Source organism: Anthonomus grandis, chromosome 11, assembly GCF_022605725.1.
Source record: "Anthonomus grandis grandis chromosome 11, icAntGran1.3, whole genome shotgun sequence".
Taxonomy (NCBI): Eukaryota; Metazoa; Arthropoda; class Insecta; order Coleoptera; family Curculionidae; genus Anthonomus; species Anthonomus grandis.
This window is the reverse complement of record NC_065556.1, coordinates 3,194,127-3,205,747: the sequence shown is the minus strand read 5'-3', so window position 1 is coordinate 3,205,747 and position 11,621 is coordinate 3,194,127. Positions and strand designations below refer to the sequence as shown.

General features: G+C 31.6%; 1 protein-coding gene across 1 annotated transcript; it reads right to left on the bottom strand.

Moving 5' to 3' along the window:
- Positions 1–628: 628 nt before the first annotated feature.
- Positions 629–5,398, bottom strand: LOC126742443 (polygalacturonase-like). The gene is made up of 4 exons (XM_050449091.1): positions 5,089–5,398; positions 1,324–1,514; positions 944–1,271; positions 629–888 (listed from the first exon to the last, which is right to left on the bottom strand). Exons 1-4 carry the CDS (start codon positions 5,396–5,398, stop codon positions 629–631), a joined length of 1,089 nt encoding a protein of 362 aa, XP_050305048.1.
- Between the last annotated feature and the right edge of the window lie 6,223 nt (positions 5,399–11,621).

Below are 11,621 nucleotides of genomic sequence, written 5' to 3'. Positions count from 1 at the left end.
TGGTCCCTCAGCGCCTCGAGCTGCTCGGCAAAATGTTTATTTTCATCTTCTAACTTTTCGTTAATTTGAAGTATTTTTTCCATATTATCGTTCATTAATTGCAGTTGCGAATTGAAGATACGGTTTTGTTCATTAAGAAGTTCTATTTCTTCTTCAGTGTTTTTTAACTTAGTTTTTAGTTGTAAATTTTCATCTCCAAGTTTTTTGTAATCTTCAATTTCCGACCGCAACATACCAATCTCCGTCTGGAGGCTATCGCAGATTGTTTTGTACATTTCAGTGCTGTTGAATTTTCCTGGTTCAATATTCTGATCGGGATTTAAGGATGGGGATGGGGTTCTAGAGTATCTTCTTTCAAGAAGAGGTTTTTGGAAGGGGTAAGGACTGCCTGCTAGAGACTTACCCTGCTCTACGTTATCTTGCTTTTCTCTTTTTTCCGTTTGTTCGGTGTTAGAGGGCTCATTTTGGGTGAGTTGACGTCTCTGAATAGATACAGATATGGATAGATACAGATTTAGGTAAAGAAATATTTCTAGCAATTTATGTTTCCAACTTTTATTAACCCAGAGCTACCAAAAACATCCTGTACAATAATTTTAAAATAAAGTTGTAATGTTAAATAACCGCTCTAGCATGAAAACCCAGAGGGCGTAAAATTACAGCTATTAGATTTCTTTCCATTAGTTATAGATATTGTAGACCAGGTCCAGCTAGAACAACCTGTGCTTCCACACAAAATAAAAACTGGAATGCTACTGGAACCGCCACTCATGCTTCCAGTAACATTTTGTAAGTTTAAGTTAGCAATTGGTATATTACTAGTTGGACTTCCTGTTGACTTTCCACCTTTGTAGTCTTGTTGGACATTAATTCCATAATTTGTAATACCTGGAAACTTATTTAGATAAAAACACAGGCCGACTAGTTAATGTTTTACACATACCTGATAATTGAATGTTTTGATACGTAATAAGATTAACAGAACCAGTGCCAGCATCAGTATGGGTTTTAACATGAATGCCATTTCTAGAGTTCAAGACGATACTATCGGTGAAAGTTACGTTAGTGAGTGTATTGGCACTACCATTCCTGGAGCTTTGACCTACGGATAAACTAAGTCCATGACCGCCACTGCATGTCAAGTTTTTGAAGATCATATTTGACCCTTGGTTTAGAGCTACACAATCATCTTGATTTTTGACTTCGCTGTTTTGAACTGTAATGTCTGAGGAGCCTGAAACGTCAAATCCATCTGTATTTTTACCGCCAGCCTGAAAAATATAAAATGAAGTAAACTTGAACATTTATTTGAAAAGTGCTTACCGAATCTCCAGCAGAAACATCGATGGTCCACTTATTTAAGACAGTATTGCTTGCGCCGCTGATCGATACGCACTGAACTGGGCAGTTCAGCAAATTAATGTTTTCGAGTAGTGATCCTCCAGTAGTTTCAATTGTAAAGAATTTTGGTTTAGTTACTCCATTATCTCCCTGTCCATCCCAATATTTAGCACCTAGAAATAAGAATTTCTATTAAATGAAGGATTTTAATTGAATGCTATCTCTTATACAGTGCTTTCATTTCAAAACGATCCACCCTTAATAACTTTCTTAAAAAAAAAAAAAAACACGTCAAATTAGATATACAGGGGGATGTTTAATTATGCATTTACTGAAGTTCTGTCAATCACCTCCTCACCTCCAGCTAACCTCACTTTAATATGTCAAATGGGAACCCCCATCGTGTGATACATATATTAAGCGTAAGATTCTCTATTCAACGGTACTAAAAAAATGAAATCGGTAAATGTGTAAGCAAATAGTTAGCGAAAATGTCTAGAAATAATGAATATTTTATTTACGCTAAACTTTGGTATTTTAAATGAATACTTTTAGTGTGGTACCTACATCATTTTAAAATTCTTACATTTTTTATAATAGATCATCAAAAAAAAATACAAGCAATTTAGAAGTTAAAATGGAGTTAGGATGGAGCTCCCGCGCACTACACTTTGGTAGTTCGAGAGTGGCTTGATGAACATTTTCGAGAAAAGTGGATTGGCAGACGTGGTGCAATCTAATGGCCTGCGCGGTCTCCGAACCTAACCCCACTAGACTTTTTTCTTTGGGGCTACTTAAAAAGCAAAGTTTATAAAACCCCACCTGAGAGTATTGAGAATTTAAAAATAGAATATTTCAAGAATGCAGAGAAATTAGCGGGCAGATCCTTGCCAATGATCGTAAGGAGTTTGAAAATAGGCTTTTTTATTGTCTTGTTAATAACGGCGCGCATTTTGAACATTTAATAAAATAAATTTGTTAAACTAATTAAATTTGTTTTTCTACCCTACCGATTTACACTTTAATTGCTTCTTGGTCAATCAATTTTATTTTTTTTACAACCATTGATAGCATAATGAATGCCCTTTAAAATAATGTATCACACCATGGGGTAGCCATTTGGCATACCAAAGTTTGTCGTAAATAAAATATTCATTATTTCTAGACATTTTCGCTAACTATTTGCTTACACATCTACCGATTTCATTTTGTTCGTACCGTTGAATAGAGAATTTTATGCTCCTTACTATGATGTATCACACGATGGGGGTTCCCATTTGACATATTAAAGTGAGGTTACAGGTGAGGAGGTGATTCACAGAACTTCAGTAAATGCATAATTAAACGTCCCTCTGTATATATAATTTGACGTGTTTTTTTTTTTTTTTTTTTTAAGGAAGTTATTAAGGGTGGATTGTTTTGAAATGAAAGCACTGTATATATATATATATATATATAATGTATCTCGTATATGTATAATGTACGGCATGTTGTGATATATAGGTAGACATAAACTTATATTCACCTCAGATTCGCCAAAAGTTGTTATTGTGGACTATACTCTATTAATAGTAAAGGACAATTTTGGTTAGGCCTATATATTTATCTTAAATATTTTGGTGATTAATTCTCTCGGTTATCATTAAATTAGTAAGTTTTGATGCTAATACAGAACAACCACGAATGATGTGTTTCCTTTATTCATTACTTTGATTGCATATAATTACATATTGCTCTTTTGAGAGATTAGTTGCAAAAACCTGATTTTGAATTGCACAGATGAAGCCTTCTGTTTTCACAAAAAAAAACAGGATGGGCAGTGGATGGCATAATGTCGATAGGCTCATTCTCGAAGTTCAATTATAAATTATTTTTTTGCCTATAAATTCCTGTTGTGTCCTGATATGATATTATCTTCTGTGAGTTGTTTTTGGGATTTTGTGTAAATTTGTTTGTTAATGCCATTTCATTGTGTGCCTGAAATGTCTTTTACTACACTTAGACTTTAGTTTAATTCTTAAAATGCTGTTAGTATCTTTAAAGCCTTATATTGTAAGATGGTGGAATTACTCCATCCTATATACCTTATATTGGATTAAATATTGATTCTATAATTAAGTTCTTTGAGTAATTGTCGAAGCCTCTTTTATGACGCTTCTTTATTGTTGGGAGTTGTTTCATTACCATTCGGGTGTTCATTTTCTATTAGGAGTTTAGATTGTAATGTAGTAACACCCAGTCTAATTCTGTATAATTGAGAACGTGCTAATAGTAGTAGTACAATTATACTTAGACTAAGCGTTATTATGTAAACCATGTAACTAGGTCGAACCACGGGTACCATAAATTGTGCACTGACAATAATATACATTCTACATATGAACCAAAAGATTGTTTGATTTTACCCTGAAGTTGGGTAACAAAAACCAAATTATCACAAGGCGATCCAAAAGTCAGAGTTAAAGTTTTAAGGTAAAAGTACATATTTACTTATTTATTCCAAATAGAGCAAATATTAATATAATCAACAGTCAAAAATTGGGAATGCCGAATCAAAGGATGAAATAGTTATTAACCATGCCTCAAATGGAGATGCTAGAAGTCCATCAAATAGTAGCTTTTCATTAGCAAAGTGCCTTTGGATAATACTTGTAGCAGCTGCCGCATTTGCCACCTATATACTTTTTAAGCGATGTCGTAAGACACTTAAAAGAGACAATTTTGAGAGAAACCCACCAAAACGAATTAAGACATTGAAAGATTTTGTTCTCTGGCTGAATTTTTATTTTTTATAGTAGAAAGCACATCCAGAGTTCTCTTAGATTTATACGTATAAAGAAAAACGAATTTGGAACATGAAAATTCTGCAAAAATTACGAGGATCCGTTGAAGGGATTTGTTTTTTGCTGAAAAGCAATGTTGGAAAAAAAGTTGTTACAATTATTGGGAGATAACGAAGGACATGGGTTTGACTGATCAAGTCAAACCCAACTTCCAACCCACTTTGTTTTGTTTGATGGCTTAAATACAAAGAGAGTTGTAAAATAATTAATGACATCTGGCGTAATTGTAGCAACCAGTCATAACAACTGAAGCTGACCAAATTACACAAGAAATGATTCGAAAAGTTATTGATGAATTTTATTTCAACCTTGCGCATTGTCAGGAAGTGCAAGGAAACCATTTTGAACATTTCATTGAATAGTTTTGCCTTGTACCAAAGTTTCTATTACAATAACTTTATTAAAAAAAAGCATTATTTGCTTGACATTTTGAAACTACATTTTTTTAAATTTAGGCCTCAGTTAAATCTAAAGTTTAGGTTAAACGATAGCTTATGAAAAACTAAAGTAAGAAAGTACAACCCGCATTTCTCAAGTTATATCATTTAGATTGAAAAATCAAGATTTTGAATTCTTTATATTTCGAAAACAGTTCAAGATCGAGTGTAGGGTGTTATATATGAAATGTGTTTAGAATTTATCATAGAATTCAAAAATGCATTAATAAATGGGGTGTTCTATCTAAGATAATAAAGTTGACAGCTGCCTAATCTTCTTGACACACCCTGTATATTTTTCAGAAAACTGAAAATATGCAAAAAATAGAAGAATAATTGACGTGTCCAAGCAACCATATAATTGTTTTTACCTGTATTTTTCCAGACTTTTTCGACACACCGTATATATTATTATTATATAAGATCTATATATCAAGTATCTTGTATTGTTAAAGAAATTAACTTACCCAAACCATCAAGTACTGATCCTGAAGCTCCTTTAACAGTGACCTTACTTCCTGAAACTTGAACTAAAGGACCCTTCCAATTTGAGTGTGTAAAAGTAATGGTTCCTTCAAAGGTCAATGTAGCACTTGTTGTTAGGTTCAAGGTTAAGGTCTTATTAGCTGGAACTGTTATACCTTTAATTACTATGTTGGAGCAACTAGATACAGCGGCACTAACTGCATCGTAAGTGGTGACGGTACAAGTTTCTTTTAAAGGGCTAGCCAAAGCTACCCAAATTAAAGTAACAGTAGATATGAAAAGCTTAAGCATTTTTAATTATTAGTTATTTCTTTTAGTTTTAAGGCTTTTTGCATATATATATATATAAAAAAACCGCTTTTTAAGAAGTTGTCGATTTATCTTTCTAGATTTTTATCTTTTCAGAAGAACAATGAGTGGTGCAATAGATTAAGTAATATTTGCTGATGGATGATGAATTGAACTTTAAAATAATATTCTTAAATTAGATATTCACGAATTTCTTAATCTTAAGAAACCCAATTATTCTTACACATGCGGCCTCTCAAAAACGTGCCTTGATTTCATTGTCCATAAAAAAACATGACACTACAAAATAATCATTATAAATATCTAAATGAGTTGACTATAAACAATTAAGCTTTCAAAAATATAGGTTTCTATTACAGAACAATTAATTTTTAGTTATGATAAAAATGCGTGCGATAAACATTTATTTCGAAATATTCCATCCAAAAAAGGAGACATTTGTTATAATATTAATGAGTGAAAGAATAATAACTTTAAAAATAAAAAATAAATAGTACCAGATAATTCCTCGACACCCTATACTATGAAAAAAAAGAGATCTAACTCATATAAAAAAAAAATCCTATCGAAAATGTATGATCGCTGGGCAAGAGACTGGCAAGTAAAAATGCATTCAGGGTCAGAAAATTTTCTGATTATATTATTACGAGGACGATCGGGCTCAGAGTTAACAGAATGGTACCTACTTTAACTAATGCCAGAAATGACTAATAAAAAGAAGAAAGAAGAAGAAGAAATAAAATATAAAGGGTGTCCCGGAAAATGTGGGAAATCTCTTGGATTCAGTTAGAAAATTTAAAAAAATTTCATAGAACTTTCGTATAAAAAAATTTCCTATGGGCCCTCCTTACAAATTTTATGAGACAGTTTTACCGTTAACCAACACTCTTAATTTTACTCTCGACACGTGTTTCGCTAATGTTGTTGAAAAGTGTATAAGATCGAAAAGTGTAACATAAAATGAAAACTGTTTTTTTAATAATATATGAATTTAACTGTAGTTTTAATCCTTTCCCGAAGATGCTAACATCAATGATGAAAGACGTGTCGAGAGTAAAAATAAAGAGTTTTGGTTAGTGGTAAAACTGTCTTGTAATTTGAGTGTCGCGCCAAAGGTGCCAACCATAGCACTTCTCTACGGAGATACGGCCCCTTAAAGGCGCCGCTGGAAATAGGGTTTTCTTGAATAACTTTTGATGTACTTAAGTATAGTTTAATAAAAATTTTACGTGATCAACACTACTAAGAAATTGTTTATTTTACGAGGGGCGGACTACGTTGTACATTATAATGCTTAAATTCCCTGTATGATAAAGACTCTGAAATAATAAATATAGATAGCTTGAACCTTAAACTAAAGAAAAGGCACTTTCGTTCATTATCGATAAAATGAACCGTTTTCGAGAAAAAAAAATTAAGGAATCACTGTTTTATTTTAATTAAAAAGGACCATGGTACCATTTCTTTTTCAGCGATGCGACAGTTATTCAAACAATAGAGAAGTTCTATTTTAAGTTGTTTAATCTGAAAAAGTACATGTTTTTAAGAATACAGTATGGTTCTTGAACAAACAACCTGAAAAAGAATGTAAACGAAAATGTTTTTCCATCTTTTTGTCGGCATTTTTTGTTTTTCTAAACGCACCATTCTTGCAAACAAATACCTATCTTTCAAAACTTGCCATCAGGGCCTTGAAAGCTTGGGCGATTTACGAAACACTAAAAAGTTTCTACTCCTTGAAATTTAGATGGCGCTAAGAATGCAAAACTACTTAAACTACTGCTTTTATCGAGGGTGCACGGACTGTCAAGCATCAAATTATGTCATATAAAATGCGGCCATCTTTAGCTTGCACAGGCTTTCTTTTTACTTCTGCCGAAATACAAACTTTCAATAATTAAATTTTTCAAAAAATCTTAACAAAATTGATCTATTCTCATATTTTGCACAAAATGTTTCCATTAGTTTAGTACAGTATCTTGTGTGTCAGCTGTGACTAGTTTTCATTTGGGTGTGACACGTGTGATACAGGAAATTTCTAAGAAAGCAGGTAATTACATTGTTGTAAAAGTACTGAGATATAAACAGTAAAAAATTGAATATAGGCGACATTGCATTTGCATAAATAGTTATTGCAATAAACTTTTTTTTGTGAAAATGATAAGAGCAAATGTAAGCAACAAAAGTGAGAAATGGATTCTAAGAAGAAAATATTATGTTAAATCTGTGGACAGCAAAAGACACAGATTGCTTAGTTTTTTAACAGGCCTAATATGTTTAATACTTGGGTTCAGCTTCTTAACGCTTGAAACCATGAAAATCTCAGTAATAAACAATTCTATGCAAGTTAAAATTAAGAAAGTAATTTTAAGTAAGTTAGAAGGAAAGGTCTTCATAACAAGTGACTCCACCAGAGGTGTAAGCTTAAGTTTAATTTAATGATAAACTGCTTGGATTAAAATAAGCTCTTTGATTAATAATTTAGTTTTTTTTTATAAAATAAAAAAATTAATTTACATTTTTTTCAATTTCACAAACATTTTTTTTATAGTAAATAAATATTATACTTAACCAAAGTTTACTGAATAAAATACAAGTTGCTTCACTCGGCTCCACGCGCCGAATTACCTATTCACCGCCCCTCACTTCATTTGCCGGGCGACGCTCCTACAATCGAATCTGTTGGGTTACACAGTGAGTAGAGTTTAAATCGTTTTGATGTGCGAGCGTTTTATTACTAGTTGTACCGGGTGGACTCAGTGGAATGGCAAATTATTATAATCTATTATATTAAAATGTCGACTTATTGTTCGGTAGACAGTTGTTTTACAAAGCGTGGAAGTGGTTTAATGTTTTTTAGATGTCCGAAAAATGAAAATAGGTAAGTACATTGGAATTAGTTGTTTATTAAATTCATGATTGCATTCCTAGTTACTTTATGATCTGGTTCCTGTTTCTTTTTTTAAATTAATATAAAAAATGGATTATAGGTGCCAACTCTGGAAAGGTATTTTTGGATTTACTGGCGAACATAGATATGCCGATCTTACTCCGAAACAATGTTATAAAAGGGTTAATATCTGTAGTTTGCATTTTGCGGAGAGCAGTTTTATGTCCCCTTCAAATCAACGTCTTAGACCCGACGCAATTCCTACATTGTTCCTGACCAGAGCATCGACAAGTATGTTTTATGTTTTCTTCTAATTTGTGCACTTATAATGGCAATATGTATAATAGAAGGTACCTTTTAATATTTGCAATTTGTGTATATAGGGAAATCAGAATTATTTACAAATTTACGTACTATTTTTCCAGGCACAGATAATTCTAACATCATTGCAAGTCACACATTAAGGAAGGAATTCAGTGACGTTTCCGTGAAAACTGACACTCCGATGCAGGTTAATGTTATTGTCCAGACGGATGTATGTAATAATACAGGTAAGTGAAAGAATCGGCACTGTGAACTTTTTTATAATATGCAAAACAATTACACTTGCACTATACTCAAATGTTTTACTTAAAGTACAATAAAAATTAAGAAAAACCTAGTAATTTAATAATGAATACGACACTACCCCTATAATAGTTTTTTAGCTCCTGAGTAAAAAAATCTATATTTTTTGTTAGATTTTATTATTTCAGTTTGGGTAAAGTTCAATAAATTCCAAAAAACATTACCTTAAATTTTTTTTAATTATTTTGATCTTGTTTTGAGTTAAATTTTGATGTTGTATTAAAACAGGTATCGTATATCTAAAATAAATTTTACTTTCAAGATAAGTTCTGTCAAACGTCAATGAAGATTTCGGCAATAACTCCAAGAAAAATTCAATTAAGAAAAGAAATTAAAACTCTGGAAAAGGAAGGCTCTCACGCAAAAAGATCCCTGGAAGTAGGAGTTACTTTGGGCGATGTTCAAAAATTCCAAGATGACAACTACCCAGCAGATTCTTGTACATTCCTTAAGAGTCGGCTATCTCTTCTGAACAAGTCTCCTCTGGGAAGCAGGTACACAAATGAATATAAACAATTTGCTATGAGTTTATACCTTGTTGGACCAAAACCCAATAAAAAAATGTCATCCGTTTGTCGTCAAAGTCCACTCTTCAACGTTTCACAAAAACAGGCAATTAAAATAAGAAATAAGGGTAACCAATTATATGCCAGGTTATAGTACCTCTCTGTCTTGAGAGGGTGTGTTGTGACCAAAATAACGTGCGCAGTTTCGTTTTCACATAAAATAAAATATGAAAGTTGGATTTTGGTCAACTTCTTATTTTATTATATTATTTTGCTATGTAAATGCGTTATGGAACTTTTGTACATTTAACTCTTATTTTATTTCTTATTTTACTTTATTTGTCTGTATAAATCCAGCTTAAGAGACTGCATTATTTACATTTTAAAATGGCAAAATATATTTTCCTCTCAATCTTTTGTCCTTCTTTTACAATATTGCACTTTTGCCAGAGCTATTTATCCGCTTTTTAAGTATTAAAAAATGTAATACCTTTTAAAGGTTATTTGAGTCGGAAACATAACTGAGCTTATAATGAAAAAAAAACTAATCGAATATTAATAAAATTCATAGAAAAATCGACTTAATTTAAAAGCAAAAATATTAATAAAAGCAGCAGTCCAAACAAAAATATCTTGGAGCATTAAAAAATTTAGTCCCTTTGGCAACGTTGCGCTACAGTCTTATGCACGTTTTACTATTTTTCGAGTTCTGTCAAAAATTATGAATGAATGAATCTCGAGCGATGTTGCCAAGGAATTAAAACAAAAACGCTTTAAATTATTGAGTCTAAGGGTGTATTTTGTGTTTAGAGTGTGTTTTATCAGTTTTTTGTTGTTTTCGTACTTTTTTGGAGAAAATTAATGCCAAAATAAACGATCATGGTGCATTCTTGTGTAGTAAAGAGAGTAGAGCATTAAAATCCAAATTTCATCGGTAAGTTTATTTGTTTATGTTTAAACAGCAAAAGACTTTTGAATTTTTACCACCAGCGTCGTCACATGAAAAATATTACGGTTAATTAATTATGTAATGACATTTTTCGCCTCTATTTAAAATTGCACAAGAGCGACGAAAACAACACGTATTGATATAGAAAATTATTTGTACACTACACAATCCTTTCTCCATCCTTTTCTCTCTCACTACTAATTTTAAAACAATAAAATTCCACATTATTGGGCTGGTTATGAATGAAACATTACGTTTATTACTTATAATGTCTTTGGTAATGCTATTATTAGTCTGAAAAAATAACAAAAACGTCAAAAAGTGTAGTAATCAATCATTTAAAATTCAAACATGTCATTACTTAATAGTTATGTCTATCTTTAGTTATTATGTTTAGTAACAGTAATATATGCATTTTTTCACACAAACTTTTGACTTTGATTTAAAAATAAATCCTAATGAAACCAGTCGTACCAAAACAACCTTTAATAAGATACCTAAGTACCTAATTATTAACAAAAAAAATTTAACCATTTAGTTCTTGAATTAGGTAAACTTTGATAATGTAAAATTTATTTAGTTTGGTGGTTATAAAAACAAATAATTTATAGTATTATCAATTTACATATTTTTCCCAAGTAGGTACATTACATAATAATTTTATTCCAGATAATAAAGTTATTATAAGATCGTGCTCCGTCTTCCCCTACAGTTCGAATTAGACGAAACTCGTAAAATAATAAGTATCTTTTACCAGAATTCCCCTTTACATTTTTTGCTAGTTCCCCGTCGGCGAGGAGCTCGGCGGCCTGCCTTTGACATCGAAAGATAAAAGGTTTTTCGCCGAGTGAAGCAACTTGTATTTTATTCAGTAAACTTTGACTTAACTTAGTAATGTAAGTAATAGGTCTCTTAGACTGACAACCCCGTTGTGTGGCCAAATGATATTTTGTATGATATGTTTGAAATCAATAAAATAATATGTAATATTTTTTTAAGTCCAAGATGTATAGGACATTCCATTTAAAAATGTCTTTTTTCAGATCAGGATTATAAAGAACTGACCAGTTTTAATCAGAAACAGAACAGACAACAGAATATGCTAATGGATTGAAAGTTAAAAACTGGACCCAGGTCTTTAGTAATACCATAGGATCCTAGACGGACATTATGGCAAAATGGGGTAAGATTTTATTTTTTTTGAATGATTTTAAAAATAAATATTTCTAAATA

Bases quoted from the DNA above. Each gene is read 5' to 3' on its own strand.
- LOC126742443 (XM_050449091.1), bottom strand. From the start codon at position 5,398: ATGCTTAAGCTTTTCATATCTACTGTTACTTTAATTTGGGTAGCTTTG. The intron at 1,515-5,088 runs GTAAGTTAATTT...TCTTATTTCTAG, and splicing joins ATCAGTACTTGATGGTTTGG to GTGCTAAATATTGGGATGGA. The intron at 1,272-1,323 runs GTAAGCACTTTT...TATATTTTTCAG, and splicing joins ATGTTTCTGCTGGAGATTCG to GCTGGCGGTAAAAATACAGA.